Raw genomic sequence first — 25027 nt, 5'->3', positions numbered from 1 at the left:
TACCAATGCCTATGTTCAGTTGGAATATAGAAAAGTACATAACTACATCACAGGAACAGGATGTGCTAAATTTGTGACACCTAATCCCTTCTATCTCCACATTAACATGCTAATCTAAGAAGCACTTAAAAAGCTCTATCATATTTGTCTCAACCCCTGGCATTGCATTTCAGGTACCTACCACTATTAAACCCTGGCCTCACACCTCTATTGAACCTCTGCACTCTCCCCCCACCCCCCCCCATCTTAAATGCATGTCTTTTAAAATTAGAAATTTCATTCCCCCAAGCGGGGGCAAGATGCTGTCTGCCTCTCGTAATTTTATAGACTTCCATCAGCTGTCTTTGATCCTGAGAGATGTAGAATGTAGCTATTTTATATTGAGAGATTACCACAATAAATAGAAAAACATCATCAAGGTTGCTTTGGGCAACACCCTTTTTGTCAGAGATGCAACGCTTTCATGAAACAGGAAACTTAGTCAACAAGCGAGATGGTGCAGATCTGGGTTAATTCTTTATGCCTCCATTATTGCAGTATCTATGTCACTACTGTAAAAAGGGTTTGAACAAAATTGGCGGGGAGTTAGAAAGGAGTTGAAAAGCTTTACCTTTACATAGAGAGGAATTTTACACTTTGCTTCTAGCATATATTGATGCTAACTTGCCAACATTGTTAATGTTTATTCATTATAACCTTAAAATAACTACTTACCATAACTGATAATGCTGATGCCTTCCTTAGGCATTGTCCACCTCTGCAATATAGGAAATACAGATAAGGATTTGGAACTAATTAGCATATAAATACGTTTTTAGCTGAAAGCATGAACTGGCATGCATAATAGGATTTAATGAAGCTTAACCTTAGTAAGAGTTCTGACATGAAAATATGTTGGCGTTTTCGCTTCTTTATAAACTGAGTTGCCATTACAATCTTAAATCCAGTTCAAATAACATTTGAAATTGCACTTGGTGACCTTTTATTAGGTGGGTGAAAACGCCTTGTTAATGAGAGGTCAGAGGAGAATGACCAGACTAGTTAAAGCTAACAGTAACTCCTATAACCCCACATTACAACAGTGGTGTGCAGAAGAGCTTCTCTGAACACAAACACATCAAACTTGAGGTAGATAGCTACAGCAGCAGAAGACCACGCCTGTACCTAATAAAATGGCCTCCGAATGTATATATTGCAGTACATACCATCTCAAGCTCATCTCCCACCCAAAACTCCACATGTACTCTTCAATATGTAGGTCAGATGGGCTATATTTTCCAGTATAAGTAACAATCATGTAATTAGTACGTAGGACTCAAATGTAATAGCACACAAGAACAACTTGGGTCAGTGGCAAATTTACCATGCTCCTGAAGAAAGCTACATCGTATAGATAGCTCCCCAAAATATCTGAGTGTTAAATAGTCACAAAACATGCCTACATGGTTGGAGGTTTTCCATTTAAGTATTTTTTTTAAGAAACGATAATATCACCGAGCATACTCTGGCAATGAAAAAGTATTTTTTATTTCTTCAGAAATTAATTGTATAGATTGAATACTAGATAGATTGCAAAAGATATGATTTATGCCCTGGTTTACAGTCTGGATGTATGTAGATGGGAACAAACTGGATTCAATCATTAGACATAGAGAGACAATAGCTCTATTAGTTATGAGCCAGTTCAGTCATCATTTGTTAGTTTCACATAATGAAATGTAAAACAAAATTTTGTTTCATTTTGACTTGTGTAATTTTCAATAAGCATGGATAAATATTTGCGAAGTTTGATGCACTCTGTATAGAATAAATATTAAGATGCAACACATGCTGGAGTGTTATAATTAAGTAATTAAGAAATAAAGTCAGTGTAGTAAATTAATGCAACAACTTTGACATGGCACTTAATTGAACTCTAAATCACTCTAAACTCCAGTTCTTAGAAGAAAATAATTTTAACAAAAGCAAAAGTCTTGTTCTAAGTAATAACTGGAATTCGATTGTAAACAAGGTGGGAGTGCAGAAACCTGATTAGATGAGGACTGACCAATCAGGAGGGACAGAATACAGGGATGTAAATACCACTAGACTGGACTTGCCCAGGCATCATCCTTAAAGAAGATGGCAGGGTTTGTTATCAGAATTTCAGTTATAATTGATATCTTTACCCAACTTACAGCCTGAGAAGAGTTTATTTTAGAAAGAAATTGATAGCATAACTAATTCAAGTATTGAGTTTTGATGTTTGAACTATAACCTTGATAAAAACTTACAAATGGTTTCCACAAGCAGCCTTTGCCTGTCATTTCAAATAAACTGTTGCAGTGTAATGTTTTACCATTGAATGCTGTAAGTAGTGTTGAGCGTTAATAGTGTAGCATTCCGCATTTGTCAGTAAATGCTTAAGCCTAAGTCAGTTTTATCCACTCATTGCCTTGTTAAGCTTATTTGGCCAGATCATACTTTTAGTTTGCAGTTCAGTAGGGAATCTCTGGCTATCCTTATCTCCATTTTCAGTGTATCTGATTTTCATGTCACTGCATCTGCCCACTTGCTTTGCTTTAGCACTGGACTTGCAATGGAGTGCAAAAAATTGAAGGAGGGGCCAGGTGTAAAGTGCATTTGGATCTTCAGCTTTACAGTAGGAATAGCAAGAGTAAAATACACAACTGCTTTTATTTGATTGGCTGCTAATTTTTTTTAATCAGTTTAAGCTGTATTTAAATGATTATGAGGGCATGAGAAATAAATCTTGAAGCCAAATTGCTGCTCACCTCACCTTAAGCAGTGGAATGACTTGGGTATGGAGGGCCATACTGTCCTCATTGAGATTGGCTTAGAGTGTTCAGTTATTGAGCAGAAGGGTTCAGGTAGCAGGTTTGATCAGGACGATCAGCTCCAATGTGTTCTCTAACAGCTGATTTCCCCCTTCAACTTTTTTCCTTTAACTTGATCTTCTCTAACTATTCTCCAGCCATCATCGTAGGTAGATGGACTGGTCTCTCTGTTTAACCATCATTTGCTGTTGCAACTACACACCACTTCCCTCCACCATCATGGCAAATTTGGATTGATATGAAGTGCAATAGGAAATGTGAAATCTGAAATGCCAAGTTGCTCTGGTGACATTTGATTAAGGCCCATTGTTCCATCATGTGCTGAATTTGGCACTTCTCTGGCAGCAGCAGATGGAAAGCATCTTGGAACTGTGCTGTACAATGCAGTCTGCTCTCACCCCCCTCTACTCCCTCTAATCTTCCGTATGCCTTGAATTTTGAGGGGATAAAAGGGGGTGAGTTAAGACATTTTAGACTCTTTAGAAGCTGAATGCAAAGTCCGCTCTGCAGACCTCGTGTCCATTGTGCTAATATTGTTGGATCCTGGGTCTGGAAGAAGGAAGGCTACATGCAAGCCTTCTGAGTATGTCCCATTTATATAATTTTTAAAAAATTCTGTAAAGTTAACACGTTATTTTTGCAGACAGTTCATCTGCTTCTGCCAAAGCAAATTGATATTTACTTTTGAAAGTAAATGAAATAAATTCTGATCAGAACAGCATTTATTTGAACATCTTTAAAGCATATGGAGTCCCCACATTCCAGTTTTTCTTAATCAGCTTAACGGTATAAGAGATTTTTCTAAAGTCTCGAAGTACTACCAAGTAAAACTTCGTAGCGTACTTCCTTTTATGTTCCCCTCTGGGGCATCCTAATACGGTGGTTGTATTTACAAAACATGGACATAACCTCTTCAGTTGATTTTCTTTTTGATTCACTCACATTTGCATCAACTTTCATCCTTTTTTCAAGTTGATACACTTCAGCAGTAACAATGAGCACACATTTAGAAATCCTTCACTTAAATAAGATACTAATCAAAGTTCAGATCTTATGTTTAGTCTTTAGGGGGTTAATAAGGGGCTCAAGGTTTAGACCCCTCTAAGTTTAACAATAATAAGCTTCCAGGATTTGGAGCAAATATATACCAATCTCAAAGAATATAATTAATACATTGAAAACCTTATTTATAAGATGCCAATCAATGAACTGGGTCGATAATACATAAGTGGTACTGTCAGCAAATATTAATGTACAATGTCTATTCTCATTTTAGATTAAGTTCTATTTATCAACTAGAAACATTAAATAATTGCACCTTCCTCATAGTTCCATAATCAATCAATCAATCAATCACAGCATCATTTAAAATCTACTGTAGCATATAAAATGCCTGCAGCCTTCATAGTGGTTTCAGCCTTAAATGTTATTGGAAAAAAAACTATTATACTTGGGTTTCAGAAATATTATACTTGGTTTTCTGACAAATAGAAGGTATACAACCTGCTTTTACAGAGATGTACTGTAGATGGAGTTACAATACTGCACTTCTGTTGCCTGATGCTGTCAGAGCATTGACACTAAACCCCATTTCTATGCTACTTGTTGGAGTAGATTGGAAAATATCATTTTGAAATTTGCTGTTTGGAACAATTTATTTAGCATGCACATAGTTTTAAAATAGTGAGGGAAAGGGATAGGATAGAGTCCTAAAATGGACCAGGGCTAATTTGGGGGGAATTAGATAGGTTCTGGCAAAGGTTGATTGGGTGAGCCTGTTTAAATGGAAAGAAATGAATGGTAAATTTAAGAGTGTGAAGGCAAGTCACCAAGAGCAGCATGTTCCTGTTTGAGTGAAGGGTAAACATTGCAAATTTAGGGAACCTTGACTGATGAGAGATATCTAGACCCAGAAAAAGAAAGAAGCAGAAATTGGGTATTAGGAGATTAGTGATGAGTGAGTTCCTTGATGACTATAAAAAGATTAAGAATACAGTACATAAGAGGGAAATAAGGGTTGCAAAGAGAGGGTATGAGTTGGATCTGGAAAGTAAGATTGAGGAAAACCCCAAGAGTTTTTATGGCTATATTCAGAGGAAAGAGGGTGGCTGGGGAGAGAGCAGGCTTCTTAGGGATCTGCAGGGCTTGAGCTGCAGGAGATGGCTGGGGGTTTTAACAAACATTTCTGCTTGGTGTTTACTGAGCAGAAAATTATGGCAGTTCAAGAGATAAGGGAAACTTAGAAACGTTTTGCAGGACATTCATATTATTAGGGAGGAGATATTTGCAGCTTACAGCACATTAAAGTGGATAAATCCTGAGGGCCTGATTGAGTACATCCTTGGACTTTCTGAGGGATCATGTAGAGATAGTTAGTTCTTTGTGAGCTACTGGCTAAGTTCCAAAAACCTGAAAGGTGGCTACTTTTGCTTAGTTATTAAAAAGTGTAGCAAAGAGAAGCCAAGAAAATACAGACTGGTTATCATGACATAAGAAGTGGGAAAATTAAGAAAGGGAATTCTGAGGAACAGGATCTACTCGTATTTGGATAGACAGTGTCTGATGAGGAAGAGATAGCATGGCTTTGTGTGTGAGAAGTCATGTTTGGCAAACTTGTTTAGAGTTTTTTTTTGTAGTAACCAAAGGGTTAGATGAGGGTAGGGCAATGGATGTTGCCTATTTGGACTTCAACAAGGTCCTGCATGGTAGGTTGGTCTGGAAGTTTAGAACCCACAGAATCCAGCGAGACTTAGGTAGATTCAAAATTGGCTTGAAGGTAGAAAGCACAGAGTGATGGATGAAAGTTGTTTCTTAGAATGGAGGTCAGTGGCTAATAATGTGCCACAGGAGTTGGTGTTGGGACCTTTGTTTTTCATTTATATAAATGATTTGGATATGGATTCAAGAGGCTTAATCAGTAAGTTTGTGGATAACCTCTATTAGGCATGTGGTCCGAAGAGTGGCAAATAGATTTCAATACAGATAAGTGTAAGGTGGTGCATATTTGAAAGTTAGGCCAACCTAAGACCTACTATACATGATCGGGCATGAGTGAGTATAATGGAACAGAGGCACCATTGTCAGCACGGACTTAAATACTGTGCCTGCACTGTATTGCTGTATGACTCTACAAGGTTGTCAGTATTAATGGAGTGTTTATTTCAGATAGTTATTTCTTGGGATGTCTATTTTACTTTTGGTCATTCTTATTACCACTTTGAATATTGAGTTGATAGCATGAATGACTACTGTGAATGGGATGCACCTGCAGTGCTGCTGGATGGATAGTTCCAGAACCAAGCACTGTGACAAGCAAGGTTGAACCAAGTCTGTGGTTCAAGAGGAGAATATTTTATCTTCTGCCCTTGCCCTTCTATCTGGTAAACGTTGGCTGTAAGCGCTGTTAAAGGAGCATGGGTGAGACGTTGCTGGGCCTCTTACAGATGGAACTTTTCAGCAGTGTTCAGCCAAGTGATGTCTTAGACACTCCCTCTGGGTGGAGGATGCCTTGACTTGAAGTGAAAGATACCTGTGCTTGTGTGTATGTATTTATTAAATCTGAATTGATTTTGCAAACCTATTAACATGTAGTCTTGAGAAACTGGTATCGTTGGAGATGTTTGGATGAGAGTGTGTCTACCCTCTCCCCCTCTCCACTCTTCCCCTCTCTCTCTCCCTCCATTCTCCCCCTCCCCCTCTCCCTCCCCTCTCTCTCTCATTCGCCCCCTCGTCCTCCCCTTCCCCTTCCCCCTTCCCCCTCCCCCTCCCCCTTCCCCCTCCCCCTTCCCCCTCCCCCTTCCCCCTCCCCCTTCCCCCTCCCCCTTCCCCCTCCCCCTCCCCCTTCCCCCTCCCCCTTCCCCCTCCCCTCCCCCTCCCCCTCCCCCTCCCCCTCTCCCCTCCCTCTCCCCCTCCCTCTCCCCCTCCCTCTCCCCCTCTCCCTTTCTCCCTCACCTCTCTCCCCTCCCCCTCCCTCCCTTTTATATATTACACACACATTTCATTACCTTAGAATTCAATCTCTGCCAATAATATATTCAATGCCTCTTTTTTTTGAGATCCATGGCCCTTGGAAGAATTTCATAGACTGGAGCCCAGATGCCTTTCAACTGCAAGATTTTATAGATACACTTCATTTAAATAACAGTAAGCCCTTTTGCCTTCCAAAGTAGTTCCATGCCACTCAGCCTATCTCTACCCTTTTGCAGACTCTTGTTCTCCTCCTCAAAAATTGCGAACTACAATTTCACTTGCAAGACACATCGTCACTGCTGCCTAGGATATTCAGTTCCTGCCTCCTTATATCATCTTGCTTGTCTATTATTATTGGGATAAATTTAGTGTCTTTGCTTGTGAAGACCAATCCAAAATATATTTCTATTTCCCATTAGTAATTCAAAATCAAATTTTTCACAGTCACAATGTTCAAACTGAAATGCAACCATCTTAAACAGTACATGGATAGCCATCAGTAAAGAACTGGCTATAACTGAAACTGCATTAAATCTAATGGCTTTACACCAAAAGTAAATGGATCTTACACCTTAAATCAAAGTCTCATGATCTTGCCGTCCAATTTATTATTTTCTTTTTTGACTTGATAGGATCTTTAAGTATAATTGACAATTTTTTTGTGCACGTGTGGTGATGCTATCATCAGTTAAATTGTTTCTTCACTAATTTAGTCATCACATGATTGTATTTTACTGAATATTCAAAGGCGGCTACCCTTATGAACAAAATTCACAATGGTAAAGAAACCAAACTGATCACACAGGTTAAAAAAGCACAGTTGAGTCTATAGAATTTTGATTTTTACATTTTTCTCTTCATCAGATCTGAATAACTAATTTGATTGACATCTCCAAGAAGCAATGCCTCAAAAAGGCAGTGTGCAATCATTTGGAACCCCCATCACCCAGGACAGCCCTCTTATTGCTACCATCAGGGAGGAGGTACTGCAACTTGAAGGCACTCATTCAATGATTCAGGAATAGTTTCTTCCCTCTGTCATCAGATTTCTGAATGGACATTGAACCCATGAACATTACCTTGTCACCTTTTTTCTCCTCTTGCACTACTTATTTAATTTAACTGTTTGATTACACAATACTGTAATTTACAATAATAATGTTTATATTATGTATTGCAATGTACTGCTGCATAACAACAAATCACATGACATATGCCAGTTATATTAAATCTGATACTGATACTGATTCCGATTCTGATCTTGAAGCATGAGGCATGCAGCTGAGGCATTACATGTTTGTTTCCCTCTTAAATGGCTGCTGGTATCAAATTTCAAATTAAAGGCACAATAATTCTCACTAGGGAAAGGATTTATCACCATGGAGAGTTATCATCTATCACTGAAAATCAAAATCATTATATTGCAACACAGATCTAAATTGTTATGGCGTATTCTGCAGTTATGGCATATTCTGCAGTTATGGTGTGTAGCAAGTATTAATTTCAACAGCAGTCAGTCTTCAGATCCGAACGTGGATTGTAGATTGATTTTAAAATGCAGCTCAGAACGATGGTGTTCTTGGAGCTGCAGATTGGGATCGATTCCAAACCAAGAAATGCTCACTGATCAGAGATGTTTGCATATGCATGAATGCAAGCTAGAGTCAGTGGGTATTAACATTCATTTTGGGTGCCTGAAGCTTTGCTGTGAAGATTGAGATGTTTGAAAATTATATGTAATTCAAAGGAAGAAGCACTGTGGATACATTGTAACTATAGAATTGTCCTGCTGCTACTTTTGATCTCTAGCATATAAAAAATGTCATGTAATATTGGGCCAGGCAGGCCTTATCTTCCAAGAGTGTCTCCAGTGTGATTTCTACTTGTTTGAGTGAACAAACACTTCTATATCCACCAGCTTCAGTGTCTCTCCGGACACTTCGTTCACAGTCACAACATTTGGGGGCTCATCCAGGATTCACTCATGACCCATCGTGTGGCCAGCAATTTCAGCAGTGTAAATGGGTGAGTATCTTTAAGATTAGCACACAGACTTGGATCTGTTCAGGTTGGTGACAATGGGATCATGAAGTATCATGAACATGGCAGACAGCTGAACTGGTAGGTATAAAAGTAGCGTTGTGTGTGTGTGTGTGTGTGTGTGTGTGTGTGTGTGTGTGTGTGTGTGCGCGCGCATGTGTGTTTATGTAAGAGACCAGACATTTTCAGGTAATTTGATGAGATAAGGCCACTAGTTGCGAAGAGTGGTTATTGACCATTTGGGACACCAGTAGGGTGTGTGTATATGTGTTCGGGGAACTGTACTGTAGCATTCACATTTGCAAGTGTGTTTGTGTGTCTTAAGAATAAGTCTGTAACTTTGCTTTAACTGTTTTAAATACAAAGGCGTACAAGAGGCATTATGAGTTCAGACATACATAGATGGCAAATTGCAGAGTAGACACTGTTGTTTTAAATATATACTGGTTAATCTTTATCCATCATTTATATTTTCTGTAGTGTGGGAATTAGTGTGGAGATATTTGATAGAGAGGTTATACCCAGATATATCCATTGGATTGGCAGCTATTGCAGTCAGGCAACATCAGGTCGAGAACCGTGACAATCTGAGCCAGCCCTGGACTTGATTATGACCATCCATAAGTATTTCACTTCTAGGAAGAAGCGGAGCATTTGTCAGAGCTGCTCTCACTTAAAATCACTTGTGGGAATTCAGAATTCTGGTGCAAGCTTGAGGAAATGATTGAAGTTCACCAGATGCGAACCCCCCCAAAAAATATATATGTATATGTGTGTATGTGTGAATGTGTGTATATATGTATATGTGTGTGTGTGTGTGTGTGTATGTGTGTATATGTGTGTGTGTATATGTGTGTGTGTGTATGTGTATGTGTGTATGTATGGGTATGTGTGTATACATGTATGTATACACGTGTATGTATACGTATGTATATGTATGTATGTATATGTATGTATGTATACATGTATGTATGTACATATGTATGTGTGTATGTATGTATATGTGCATGTATATGTATGTATGTGTATATGTGTTGGTAAAAACAAAGTGCCTGAGGAATATGTGGGATAGTATCACCCAAGGAGTGCAGGGTGGTACATGGGCAACTACTGGGAATGACAGCAATGAAAAGAGGTATCACTTCTTTCAAGGGGATATGAAGCAGTGACTTGGAGGGAGGCGAGAGTAATTGGGGAACGATAATGTCAGTGCTTCAGCGAGCTGATGAGCCAACCATGGATTATGCAGAATGTACCTATCAATCGTTTGAGGAGTATTCAGGGTTAGATAATCCAGTGAGGAATGGCCCAGTCTAAAAATGCTGAAGGAATGCCTGAGCACAGCTCAGCAGGAAGTTTTAGATTTGGGTATAGCAGTGGGATTGACCTGTTCTGTGATAGTATCATGGGCTGGTGAGATGGACTAAGGAGGGGGAAGAGAAGTCATAAAGTAGCTGTCATGATGTAGCTGCTGTGACATCATGGAGAATTTGTGACATCACAGAGGACTAGCCAACAAACAGGGCACCTAATAAGGAACTGCTGGAATAGATGTGAAAGGGTAAGGGAAGGGGTTTTTTAGAGCCGTGGCCTCTCAGGCTATGGGTGGAGGAAGTGTCCTGAAAAGGATCAGAATCAAAATCAGGCTTATTATCACTGACATGTATCGTAAAATTTGTTAACTTAGCAGCAGCAGTTCAATGCAATACATGATAATATAGAAAGAAAGAACAGAAATAAGTAAATCAATTACAGTTATATAGAATAGATTAAAAATTGTGCAATACAGAAATAATATATATTAAAAAAATGTGAGGTGGTGTTCATGGGTTCAATGTCCATTTAGGAATCGTATGGCAAAGGGGAAGAAGCTGTTCCTGAATCACTGAGTATGTGCTTTCAGGCTTCTGTACCTCCTTTCTGATGGTAACAATGAGAAGAGGGCATGTCCTAGGTGATGGGGGTCACCTTTTTGAGGCACTGCTCCTTGAGGATATCTTGGATACTACAAGGCTAGTACCCAAGATGGAGCTGATTAATTTTACGACACTCTGTGGCTTCTTTTGGTCCTGTGGAATAGCCCTCCGTACCAGACAGTGATGCAACCTGTCATAATGCTCTCCACAGTACATCTATTGAAATTTTCAAGTGTTTTATTTGATAAATCAAATCTCTTTAAACTCCTAATGAAATATAGCTGCTGTCTTGCCTTCTTTATAGCTGCCGCGATATGTTGGGACCAGGTTAGATTCTCAGAGATCTTGACACCCAGCAACTTACAATTGCTCACTCTCTCCACTTCTGATCCCTCTATGAGGATTGGCTTGTTTTCACTCGTCTTACCATTCCTACAGTTCACAATCAACTCTTTCGTCTTACTGACATTGAATGCAAGGTTGTTGCTGTGAAACCACTCAACAAGCTGGTATATCTTGCTCCTGTATGCCCTCTCATCTTCATCTGAGATTCTACCAACAACGGTTGTATCATCAACAAGGAGAAGATATTATCACCAATCTGCACAGATTGTGGTCTTCCAGTTAAGAAGTCAAGAATCCAATTGCAGAGAGAAGTGCTGAGGTCCAGGTTCTGTAACATCGATCAGGATCGAAAGACAGGAAGGTGTGAGAATTACTCACCGAAGCAGGCAGAATCCATAGCAGCACCCCATCTTTTGGATTTGACTGCCGAGTAGATTATAGAGCTGGAGAGATCAGTCAAACAGGTTGGCAGCAGCCTCGGTTGCCAGTAGTGGGTATCCACAGAAGTACACAAGAGGTTTATTAGGGGGCTGGTAATGTAAAATGCTTGTGGACGCAGGATTGTCAGTATCAATAACTGACCTACCCTTGCCCACGACTGGAGAGGTGATTTACATTACCAGTGCAGGAGGTGAAACAATGAGGGCGGAGAGAAGTTGGCCCCATGTAATTGAGATTGAGGGAGTGCAGCTTCCTGTAGATTTTTGGGTGTGTCCAGACAATGAAGGGGAAACATCCTGGGAATAGACACACCAAGTAAGGCAGGTGCTATCATAGACTCAGGAAAAGGGAGAAATAACATGGACAGGACAGGGACAGCAATCATATGCAAGCACAGAGTAGCTAAGAAGGCCAAGAGAGACAGCAATCCCGAGCAGGGAGGAGAGTTCTCACCTGTGGCTCCCCGTAGCTGTTTGTATGTGACAGCAGCCACACGCTGGGCAACGGCTTCGACGAGCCGGCTAAACCAGGTGAGGGTAGCCGATGGGTCTCAAACCCTCAGTGAGATAGGGAGTTGTCTATCCCTGCATGTGAAGACAGACTCCGGTGGATTGAGCGGACGAGACCAATGGAAGGTCCAACGGTCAAGAAGGCGGTTTCTGCAAGCGTCGTGGAACTTGTAGAGCAGGACAAGACACAGAAGACGTCCTGGTCATCCACTGTGCCTAGTCCCATCTCCAGCCATCTCGACTCTGTCTTGCCACTGGATCCAGATGGGAATTGGGAAGAGAGAGTGAGGCTGACGCTGCGCAACTCTCCCTCACTTAAATCCAAATCACGCGCTAGTCTCGACACTATCTGGTGTTGAGGTCCTCATCGACGTCGACGATGGACGAACACTGATTGTTCTGCTGAGCACTGTGGGAATGTCTGACAAAACCTGTGGGCTGCCTCCGGCACATCCTTGGGTTGGGTTGGTTGCTCAGAATTTCAGAATTCAGAATCAGGTTTAACATCACTGGAATTTGTCAAGAAATTTGTTGTTTTGCAGTGGCACAATGCACTACCTAATAATAAAAACTATAAATTACAGTTGAATATAATTTATTTATTTTCATATATAAAATTAAAGTAAGCAGTGCAAAAAGAGAAAACAAAATACTGAGGTTCATGGGTTCAATGTCCATTCAGAAACCTGACGGCAGAGGAGAAGAAGCTGTTCCTGAATCATTGCCTGTGTAACTTTAGGCTCCTTGATGGTAGCAATGAGAAGAGGGCATGCCCTGCATGATGGGGGTCCTTAAAGGTGGACGCCACTTTCTTTTGAGTCACCGCCTTTTGAAGGCGTCCTGGATGCTGGGGCGGCTAGTGCTCGTGATGGAGCTGGCTGAGTTTAAAACTTTCTGCAGCTTTTTCTGATCCTGTGCAGTGGCCCCTCCATGCAACAAGCTAGAATGTTCTTCCGGGAGCATCGGTAGAAATTTGCTAGTATCTTTGGTACCAATTCTCCTCAAACTCCTAATGAAATATAGTAGATGACAAATTTCACTTGTTTATTCTTTATGTTCCTGTTAGGATGAAAGGAAAGGTTAAAAGTTTGAGAGAGCCATGGTTTGCAAGGGATATTGGAAACTTGGTTTGGAAAAAGAGAGATATCTACAATAAATATAGGCAGTGTGGAGAATATGACGTGCTCAAGGAATATAAAAAATGTAAAAAGAATCTTAAGAAAGAAATTAGAAAAGCTAAAAGAAGATATGAGGTTGCTTTGGCATATAAGGTGAAAATAAATCCCAAGGGTTTCTACCGTTATATTAATAGCAAAAGGATAGTGAGGGATAAAATTGGATGGAGTTGACATGAATAGGCTTTTTCCATTGAGAGTGAGGGAGATTCAAACAAGAGGACATGAGTTGAGAGTTAAAGGGCAAAAGTTTAGGGGTAACATGAGGTGGAACTTCTTTACTCAGAGAGTGGTAGCTGTGTGGAATGAGCTTCCAGCAGAAGTGGTTGAGGCAGGTTCGACGTTGTCGTTTAAAGTTAAATTGGACAGCTATATGGACAGGAAAGGAATGGAGGGTTATGGGCTGAGTGCAAGTCGGTGAGACTAGGTGAGAGTAAGCGTTCGACATGGACGAGAAGGGCCAAGATGGCCTGTTTCCGTGCTGTAATTGTTATATGGTTATATGTGTGGGAATCCTGTCAGGAGGTCCCAAGGGTTAGGACCAAGTACAGTCAGGGGTTGTTAGACGTAGTGCCGCTGCCAAAGGTGATTACGGTAAAGGCTCACCAGAAACGGGATAGTAAGGAGCAGAAATGGAGGGCAGCAGGAGAACAAGAAACAACAGAAATAGAAACTACAAATGCCAGTTTCGTAAAATTACATGGAAATGTGATGGTCCACTGCAACCAGGATAACACGTTGAGGGATCAAACAAAGCAGCAACAAAATATCTCAGATCAGAGAGAGCCCAAGGGAGAGAAAATAGTCCTCTCCCAGGTGACCAAGTCATGGCAAGGGAGACGCCTGAAAAGTCAGATTTTGCTTCCAGGTGGATAGGACCACAGGTGGTTCTCCGGACTAATGACACCTGCGTACAGTCGTGGTGAGGCAGCCAGTGGAAACACTGGACTCAGGTTCAACCATTGACTCTGCTTGTCACCCTCGCAGGTAGAGCGAGAGATCAGTTGTACCCCATTACAGGGTCATGGCAGAGAACTGTTGAACGCCAGCCTGCTGCATCAGTTCTGACCACACCTGACCCACAGCAAATGCAAAAGCAGAAGATGCTGAGAGAGAGAGTGGCCATGAACAGCATGCTAAAGTAACTGTACCCTGTAATGAAGGCTAGTTGCTGAAGGTAGATGATTAGTTGCATAGCTCAGAATGGAAAAAATATTGGGGAAAATAAATAGGAAAGGATTCGAGTTACAGCAGAGACATCAGGTTTCATATCTTCAATGGTATGACAGACTGAGAAAGAGAAGAAATTACACACAGCATCTGAAGGCAGTCACTCCAGCCTGAATGGGGAGTGAATACAAATAAGCTGGGCCCTTTCAGTGGTTGGGCCAGTGACCTGCTGAACCTTGTCTACGCCCACCTGGACAAGCCAGCGAGCACTGTGAGGGTCATGTTTTTTGACTTCTCCTGTGCATTCAACACCATCCGCCCTGCTCTGCTGGAGGAGAAGTTGACAGCGATGCTGGTGGATGCTTCCCTGGTGTCATGGATTCTTGATTACCTGACTGGCAGACCACAGTACGTGTGCTTGCAACACTGTGTGTCCGACACAGTGATCAGCAGCACTGGGGCTCCACAGGGGACTGTCTTGTCTCCCTTTCTCTTCACCATTTACACCTTGGACTTCAACTACTGCACAGAGTCTTGTCATCTTCAGAAGCTTTCTGATGAGTCTGCCATAGTTGGATGCATCAGCAAGGGAGATGAGGCTGAGTACAGGGCTACGGTATGAAACTTTGTCACATGGTGTGAGCAGAATTATCTGCAGCTTAATGTGAAAAAGACTAAGGAGCTGGTGGTAGACCTGAGGAGAGCTAAGGTATCAGTGACCCCTGTTTCCATCCAGGGGGTCATGGTGGAGGAATACAAATACCTGGGGATACGAATTGACAATAAACTGGACTGGTCAAAGAACACTGAGGCTGTCTACAAGAAGGGTCAGAGCCGTCTCTATTTCCTGAGGAGACTGAAGTCCTTTAACATCTGCTGGATGATGCTAAGGATATTCTACGAGTCTGTGGTGGCCAGTGCTGTCATGTTTGCTGTTGTGTGCCGGGGCAGCAGGCTGAGAGTAGCAGACACCAACAGAATCAACAAACTCATTCGTAAGGCCGGTGATGTTGTGGGGATGGAACTGGACTCTCTGACGGTGGTGTCTGAAAAGAGGATGCTGTCCAAGTTGCATGCCATCTTGGATAATGTCTCCCATCCACTACATAATGTACTGGTTGGGCACAGGGGTACTTTCAGCCAGAGACTCATTCCACCGAGATGCAACACAGAGCGTCATAGGAAGTCATTCCTGCCTGTGGCCATCAAACTTTACAACTCCTCCCTTGGAGGGTCAGACACCCTGAGCCAATAGGCTGGTCCTGGACTTATTTCCTTGCATAATTTACATATTACTATTTAACTATTTATGGTTTTATTACTATTTATTATTTATGGTGCAACTGTAACGGAAACCAATTTCCCCCGAGATCAATAAAGTATGACTATGACTATGAATAGCCATTCTGGGAGGGTGTGCCGCCGGGGTGAGGTTCATGCAGCCATTCAAATAGAGACCACTCCAACCCGTCCTTCAACGATGAAGGGGTATGAACATTCTGATAATCCTTTGTCATGGCATGGAGCATGGAGTGTGAACTGTTGCTTGTGAGCCTGATACACTTACCTTGATGGTACCCCTAACCAGAGAGTAACCACTGGTAGCTACGGCTCAGTTTTAGCTATCAGAGAATGAAAGGGTGAAGATAAAGAATGTGATTAACCTGCAATTGGCCCCCAGGGAAGGAGGCAACGGACATACAAATGACAAAGCTGCATTTTAAAGACAGTCAAATTTCTGGAACAAGCTTTGCTGAGACTTGTAGGTAGCCATTAGGGATGTAGATGCAAATAGGGATACGATAGGTAACTGGGGAAAGGGGTCCGAAGTACGGGGCATTTTTGCTGCCCTACTTGATTAGATTCCGCCCCCCCTTATAGTTTGGCCTTTCCTGGATCAAAATTATTTTTGTCCAGTAGGGCCAAGAAGGTGTATTCTGGAATTATGGTGTGGAGCAAATATTAATTTCAACAGCAACCAATCTTCAGATCTGTATGTGGATTGGGTTTAAAATGCAGACTGGGGTTGATTGCATACTATGAAGCACCTACTGACCTGCGACATCTGCATATGCATGAATGCAACCAAGAATCAGTGGAGATTAACATTCATTTTTAGGTGTCTAGATGTCTTGTGGTGAAGATCAAGGTGTATGAAAACTATACATAATTCAAAGGAAGCATTATGGATACACTGTAACAAAAGAATTATCCTGCTGTTACCTCTGATTTTTAGCAGATAAAAATATCATGTAATATTGGGTCAGGGAGGCCTCTTCTTTCAAGAGTGTCTCCAGTATGATTCCTGCTTGTTTGGCTGTATAAAGACTTCTACATCCACTAGCTTCTGGTGACTTCATTCCCAATCACAACATCAATCTCCTTATGTTAAAAGAATATTGACTGTATTTCTGTTCTGTGGTTTATCTATTAAGAATTCAGGATTCCTTTGCACAGCTAGTGAATTCATTTTGCCATACTGTGTCTTCACTTAAAAATGCATTTCACAAGGAAAAGATGTGAGTTTGAAATGGATGGAACTCTGTAACCTTCACTTAGGAGTTGATACTCTTTCCCAATACAAAAGGAAATCCACAAAACCTTCTGAAATGTTGCTTATTTTTCCTTTCCCGTTAAATTCTCGTAGAATTTTGACGTTATATGAGAAAGAAGTTTAATTCATCAAAATCTCTTATGAATTACTGTTTTGAAGGAGGTCCCATTTAGTTAATGGACTGCATTGCACCAAGGACAGACAATTCACGAGAGGAAAACTGCTTCCAAGGAACTGTTTGCACATCAGGTGTTCCAGACTTCCTACCACTTAAAAGGATGGATCACACGGGAGGCTTGATGTTGCACATCTGACCTCCTGTCCTGGTCCTGGACTCCACCAAATCCATCATTGAAAATATTACTTTAATTAAATGTACTGTTTTAATTTATACTTCATTGCTTTAAGTGAATTTATGGTTTTAACGAAATGATCTCATCATATGCATGCTCTCCCTTTTGTACACTTCATTTTAAAATCAGAGCTAAGTTTGCTGTCATCGACACAAGCAACCGGATGCACAAGTGCAATGAGAAACATTTTCAGCAGCATTACAGACAATAGCATCAGATACACAACATTCATAAGAAAAACAAGTTATACAGGAAAAGGCAAATTTTAAAAAATGAAAAGTTCATTGTAGTGCAAGGTGGCCCTGGTGTTGCTATATTGGGGTAGTGATTAGTGCTGTGCGGGTTGGTTCACAAACTGGATGGCTGAAGGGGAGTAGCTGTTCCTGAAGCTGGTGGTATGGAACTTAAGTGTTCTGTATCTCCTGCTTGGTGGGAGCTGTAAGAAAATGGCATTGTCCAGACGGCGGAGATCTTTGATGATAGATTATTTTATACTTTATTTTATCAAGTTTCCATATTATCAGATATTAGAATCCTTGGAAAGGCTTTCAGACAGCATAAGCAATCAAAGGCCTATGGTTTAAACTGCTGGAAGCCTAGGCGTTGTTCACTCCTGCTCTGCTGCATGGAATAGCCATGGAGGAAGTGTCTTAAATTAGTTGGGAGTCATGTGAATTGGAGTGGTGCATCAGTAATAGAGTGGATTAAGCTGTTTTGTACCGGTAATAAACCTAAGTTACTTGACCTTTTGCAGCCATATGGCAACAATGACGTGTCTGACTGCAACACACAGGCTGTGCCTGGCCCAAAGTCTCTCCCTACGTGAAGGGAATATGGATAGTCCATTCTTAAAAGCTTGCAGGTTACTAATCCACTTTGCATCCTTCACCTGCATCTCTGACTTTAATCTGCAGCGAGCAATTGACCTCCGCTCACTTATTCTCAACAACTCTACGATTGGCATCGTTTCAAATTCAGATTCATGTACATCATTATTTCACCAGACCCCAGAGGGGAGAACCCTGTCTCTTTCCTTAACAAATAGGCTTGGCAGAGGAAGTGCTTCTTGCAGCAGATGGTAAATTTCAGTCTTCCCCAGAACATACGGATGCAATTCTACACTGCCATCATTGAGAGCATCCTCACATCAGCCTCTTCTGTCTGGTTAGGAGCAGCATTCTCTCACAATATACAAAAACTACAGAGAACTATCAGGTCAGCAGAAAAGGTCTTGGTGGAATCTGCCATCGCCATCGCTGGTATTGCCCAGGACAAAGAAGCAGGTAGGAAAAATGATTGCAGACACTACTCCTTCAGCATGCAAACTCTCTTTTCCAAAAGCTGCCTTCTGGAAAGCTTTGTAGGGATATTAAAACAAAAAAACTTCATGCCATCTTATAAGTTTCTTTCCCCCACCAGGCAGTTAATCTGATCAACTGTTCTAGTTAGCCCTCTCACCCCCCTTATCTATTACTCCTTTCACTGCACAGTAGACACTTTAAACCACTTTTTATAATGCTGCTTATATTGTAAATACATGCCGGTATTTATTTATACACATTTTTTTCCATATCTGTCCTTTAATCTCTTGTTTTTTTTTTGCACTACCTTGCTTTCCCTTTTCTATTTTCTATTTATGATTTATAATTTAAATTTTTACCATTTACTATCAATTTGTACTCCAGGGAGCGCGAAGCGCAGAATCAAATATCGCTGTGATGATTGTACGCCCTAGTATCAATTGTTTGGCGACAGAGAAGTAAAGTATTCTCTAACTTTATTAGTTTTTAAAATATGTTTTTCTATGTTCTTTATTCTTAATAATTTTTGAATGTTATTGCATGTTGTACCCTGACCAACACACTGTTATGTTTTCTAATGCGAAGAAAGAGTGCAAGAGAAACAAGGGAACCCGAGAGATGCATGTAAAGTTTGTTGTTATACAGATGATGTGGTGACATGATGGTGGCATTCACATACTTTTACATATAACCTGTAATGAATTATTTTAACAACAAAGAATGCTTAAACAATATATTTATGTATATTACTTAAATATTACTGAAATATTAAATACATTACTCACACCACAGCAAGTTCCTAATACATGTGAATGTATATAGCAAATAAATTTGCTCCTTGATCCTAAACACCTGTGCATTGCTCTGTTGTGTCAGTAGGCAACTGAACTGGTTTGAGTAGGCCAGAGTATTGTCACACTGAAGAAGGTCAACAGTTGCAAGGAAGGAGGATGAGAAAGGGGCTAAATTCCTTGTCCGCGTGCCATGATGTCGTAGCACTGCTGGTTTGGACTCTTCCCCCTTCTGTAGGACCCTTCCAGAACTTCCCTAAGGCTTTTAACCTGGAAAACAGGCCTTCCTCTGAGAGCTACTTTGAATTGTCTTCTCACCTGATCTATGTTAGGAATGATCTAATAGCATTTCTGTGGTGTTTGGCGATTTAAAACTTGATGGCATGCCATTACTTCAAGGCAGCAAAATAATTTGTTGGAGTGGATTCAAAAACTAGCACAGAATTAAAATCTACCCCAAAGTTGCAGCTTTGACAATCTAATAATAGGCACTTTTGTTTTAATCTTCCGCCAGTTGATGTGAGTGGAGAATAGGTCTTCTGTTATAATCAATGAGTTGACTATAGTTTGAGACTAAAGGACAGATGGGCTGCTTAGGAGAGCTGGTAAAAGCAGAGAAACTAGCAATGTTTAGGGGGCATTTGGATGGCATGTGAACCAGCAGGGAATAAAGGGATATTGACGATGAGCAGGAAGATGGAGTTAGTTTAGATTGCGAACGTGGTCAGCACAGACATGGTGACCAAAGGGCCTGCACCTGTACTGCACTGTTTTACATTCTATATAAGTTCATATCTGCAAAGAAAGTGAACAGTTAGAGGCCTTGACCAACGAAGCCTCAATGTAATCTATTACTTCATTTTTTAATCTAAAGAGCAATTTTCTTTTCTGGCTTTAATATTATCTTTAATTTCATCTGTCAGAGTGGAAAATTGATTGTATTAATATAATGTACAAAACTTCGAAGTTTATTATGTTCCAGAGAAAGAAAGTTACAATGTACTAGATGATATTTTTCAGTCAAAGGGCAAAACTTTTTTTTTACTACATACTCATACAATGCAACAAGCCCAGTTGAATGCATTTCGTCACATATCTGATTTTCCTGATGCGGATTATTTCTGGAATGAAATCTCATTCATTCTAGAATAGTGGATCATTTAAAATAATTTAAAACAGTTTTACATGTAGTTTATTGTTAAGATCATATACTCAATGGTCACTTTATTAGGGACACCTGCTTGTTAATGTAAATATAATCAGCCATTCAGGTGGCAGCAACTCAATGCATAAAACTATGCAGACATGGTCAAAAGTTTATTTATTGTTCAGACCAAATAACAGAATGGGGAATAAGTGCTTTGACCGTGGAATGGTTGTTGGCGCCCAACAGGATGGTTTGAGTATTGCAGAAACCACTGATCTAGAATTTTCAAGCACAACAAACCATTCTCAGTTATTATACAGAGTGGTGCAAAGAACCAAAAAAGAAAAAAAATCATGTAAGCGCCAGTTCTGTGGGTGAAAATAATTTGATGAGAGAGGTCAGAAGAGAATGGCTAGACTGGATCAAGCTGACAGGAAGGCAACAGTAACTCAAGTAACCACACATTACAACAGTGGTGTGCAGAAGAGCATGTCTGAATGCACAACACATCAAACCTTGAAGTAGATGGGCTAGAGCAGCAGAAGGCCACGAACAAACACTCAGAGGCTACTTTATTAGACACAGGAGGTATCCTTTCTGGAGTAAATATAAATTGTGATTTTAGCTGAGCTTTCAAAGCTGAAACAAATTCAATTATTTATCTATTGCTTCAAAATAAACTGTAGCTACGAAATAAACATATCAGTGTGGAATTATTTCTGTCTGAAGTCATACCAGCATCTGATTGATATTCGTATTGCACAGCGATAAGCTCCTGAGCACCCTATGAATAAGAACAGCCTATCTTCAACCCAGAGATACACATATAGTGATACCAAACTCTAACCAATTATGTTTCACTCTTAAACCCGGAACATTCTCTACACACAGTTAGATCTATCTACCCATTTAATCTTATTTGTATTCTCAATATTTCACACTGTTAAAGTAATCATCCTTTGGATAAATTTTCATTATTTCTTCTTCCCTAGGTTGTCTTCTGTGCACATCAGTGATGAGGTGTCATTGAAGCCTGGAGAAGAACACTTACTGAATTGCTACTTACAACTAATTTGATTAATTATTCATTTAAATTCTCCATCATTCCAGTTCCTCTTCCCAAAACGTGAATCGTTCTCTGGAATTATTAGGGAGATATTTCTCTTCCATGTTTTCTAGATGAATGTGTTTTGCACATGCTAGCAGAAGGCAGAAGATATTTGCATACCATATCTAGCTTGCCTTGCATAGTTTGGCTCAGGTCGCGTGGAGGAACATTAACAACTAGTTTAAATGTGGCACTTCACTTGGGTAGTAAAGCTGTCAATTTTATACCAGAGATCCATTGTGAAGGTATCATTTTACAAACTCTGATTGTGTGTTTATTAAATATAAAGAGAATGTTTGAGATAGAATGAGAAGTAGAGGTTTTTCTATCGGGCTAAGGATATAAAAAGCATTTCTTTTACTGCAGTGCTGAATGCTGGCAGTTAACTCACTTTCTTCTGTAAAAATATTGTTGCTTCTCATTACATCATTTGGTCCCTCAGTTCTTTAGTGCATTTTAGTTTTATTAGATAACATTCAGAGCAACACAAGTTGGCCTGATGACATGCTCAAGTCTGAAGGACTCACTAATACTGAAGCACCCTTAGCAACAAATTTGTTGGGTGGAAGCATGGAACCAAAACGCAGACATTGATAGAGGCAAGTAAATGTCAGAACTACCACAGATCTCTGGGCCTCTTTTATGGTTAGGCAAAACTGCAGTGAAGAACTAGTAATATCTGGCTACAACAAATTGATTCTCTTATCATGCTGCTGAAGTGCAAGTTCATTCCTGCTGTTGAGTCGGTCTTAAGATCATTGATCTTATACAATAAAGTATATTTATGATGCTAATGGTCTGTCTCAGGAGATTCAATCCAATTGAATCTTTGCATTAATCTCAAGACAAAAGAACTCTCCGTGACAGAACTAAACTTTATTCAAACGCAGATGAATACAACACAAGATGCACAAAATCACTTACCTTTATTTTCCACCTTAAAGTCTTCAGGAAGAAGGCTGTCCTGCCTGTTGCCAAGCACAAAAGCCAAGAAGGACAGGATGAGAGCATCCAGGATCCCAATGATGGCTAAGATGTAGGCCCAGCGAACAGAGCATGCTCCCAAAGTGTACTTGTCAGTTTTGTTCCCACACATTTGTTTGACTGCGTCTGAATCCCAGCCATCAGGGTAAATCATGCATCCCATTATGAGGCCAGTAGCTAAAGGGAAAATAACTTCTGTTATTTCAGAAATATGCAATAAACAGTTATTAACATATTGGGATTTCATGAAAATTCAATTAACTTGAACTGTGATTTCACAAAATAAAAGTTGTTTCATACTATTTATTTCAATCCTTGTTTTAAATGGTTATATGGGACCATTTTAGTATACATTAAACTTTTACAAACAAAATATTCTTGCAAATTTCACTTTCAACAAATGAAAGCAATACTTAAGAAAAGTAATGTAGGACTGAACTAACGGCATTTCCCTCCACAGAGGCTGCCTGACCAACTGAGTTCCTCCAGCATTTTGTGTGTTGCATTTGGTAGAGTTAAAGTTGGGTCATAAATTCCCTCAATTCCACATTTAGCATTTTATGTACTTCTGATTTGATTGGTCCAAAGATGAAAGGAGCAGGCAACCACTTCCCATTCATTTGCCGAATTAATTTAATTTTCATGCTGCTTGCCTCTAACCGATATCGCTAACTGGCCCCAATATACTGCAACTGCAGGCAATTAATTTTAATCACTTCATTTAAAAGCATAGTGCCAGATAGTTAAATAGATACCTTTTGCTAAATATTCAACAAAGCAACAGTCCAAATAGAGTGATAGAATCATAAACACAGAAACAAGACCTTCAGGTCATCAAGTACCTCTGTGTACTAATTCCATTCACTAACATCTACTCCATAGCCCTTGAGTGCTTGTTTAGATACACCTACACCTGCATCTCCTCCATTTCCCAGATGTCCACCTTCCCTGATCCTCACATCACCATAACGGGGAAAGGGTTCCCCTTGCCCTGACCTACCACTCTGCGAGCCTCTGCATCCAGCGTGTTGTTCTCCACAACTTCTGCCAATTTCAACTGGATCATACCACTGAACACATATTTTCCCACTCCACTCTCTGCCGTCTATAGGAATTCTTCTCTCAGTGACTCCCTTGTTCACATGTCCCTGCCCCTACACCTCCTCCCTTGTCACCATTTCGAACTCCAAACAGTTCTTCCAGGTGAGGCAACACTTCATCTGTGAGCCTGTCAGGGTCATCTACTGCATCCAGTGCAGCCTCCACTACATCAGTGAGACCCGATGTAGACTGGGGGAGCCACTTCATCGAGCACCTTTGCTCCATCAGTCACAAAAGGCAAGATTTCCCGGTGGCCACCCATTTTAATTCTATTTCCCATTCCCGTTCTGACATGTTGGTCCACGGCCTCCTCTGAAGTCACAAAGATGCCACTCCCAGGCTGGAGGGGCAACACCTCATATTCTATCTGAAGAGCCTCCAATCAGATGGCACAAACATTGATTTACTTCTGGTAATTTCTCCCCTAAGCCTTCTCTCTTTTTTTCTATTCTCTGTTCTGGCTCCCCTCTTACCCCTTCTCTTATCCTCCCCTGCTTATCACCTCTCTCAGATGACCTTCCCCCTTCGCTTTCTCCCATACTCCATTTCCCTCTCCTATCAGCTTCCTTCTTCTTCAGCCCTTTACCTTTTCCACCAATCACCTCCCAGCTTCTTACTTCATCCCACCTTTCCTCCATCTGGTCTCATCTACCGCCTGCCACCCTGTACTCCTTACTCCCCTCCCACCTTCTTATTCTGGTTTCTTATCCCCCGCCTTCCTTTTCAGTTCCGATGAAGGAGTAAAACATTGATTGTTTATTTCTCTCCATGGACCCTTCCTGCCTTGTTGATTTCCTCCAGCAATTTATGTGTAACTTACTCATAATTTTGTTTACATCTTTAGGTCATCCGTAGTCTTCTCCACTCCTAGGAATACAAACCCAATCTATGCAGTTTAGATTTACAACAACAAGTAAACAATGCAGGTCAGGCAGCATCAATAGAGGGGGAATAACAGCTACGTGACGAGATCCGTCAGCCGGATGGAAAGGAAGGAGGCAGAAGATGAGGGAAGGACAGGGGTACAAACTGGTAGGTGATAGGTGAGACCAGGTGACAGGAAACGTGGGTGGATGGGGAAGGGGAAATGAAGCAGGAAGCTGGGACGTGATAGGTGGAAGAGGCAAAGGGCTGAAGAAGGAAGAATTTAATAGGAGAGGGGATGGAAGAAAGGGAAGGAGGAGGAGAACCAGAGGTGGTGATGGGCAAGTAAGAAGACAAGAAAGGTGAGAGAGTAGCTAGAATGGGGAATGGAAAAAAGAAAGAAGGGGGAAGAGGGTAAGTAA

The 25027-nt window shown here is 40.8% G+C and overlaps 1 protein-coding gene across 1 annotated transcript in view; it reads right to left on the bottom strand.

The window, feature by feature from the left end:
• Positions 1-25027, bottom strand: part of LOC134355506 (LHFPL tetraspan subfamily member 5 protein-like) — a 126390-nt gene that overhangs the window by 7088 nt on the left and 94275 nt on the right. Inside the window, exons 2-3 of the mRNA XM_063065480.1 lie at positions 22581-22817; positions 715-757 (exon numbers count right to left, since the gene is read on the bottom strand). Coding sequence (XP_062921550.1) covers positions 741-757; positions 22581-22817 — 254 coding nt within the window. The 3' untranslated portion in view covers positions 715-740. The remainder of the gene's footprint in view (positions 1-714; positions 758-22580; positions 22818-25027) is intronic.

Source organism: Mobula hypostoma, chromosome 13 (genome assembly GCF_963921235.1).
Source record: "Mobula hypostoma chromosome 13, sMobHyp1.1, whole genome shotgun sequence".
In the NCBI taxonomy this organism is placed as follows: Eukaryota; Metazoa; Chordata; class Chondrichthyes; order Myliobatiformes; family Myliobatidae; genus Mobula; species Mobula hypostoma.
Note: the sequence above shows the minus strand (reverse complement) of the source record. Positions and strands in the feature narration are given on the sequence as shown.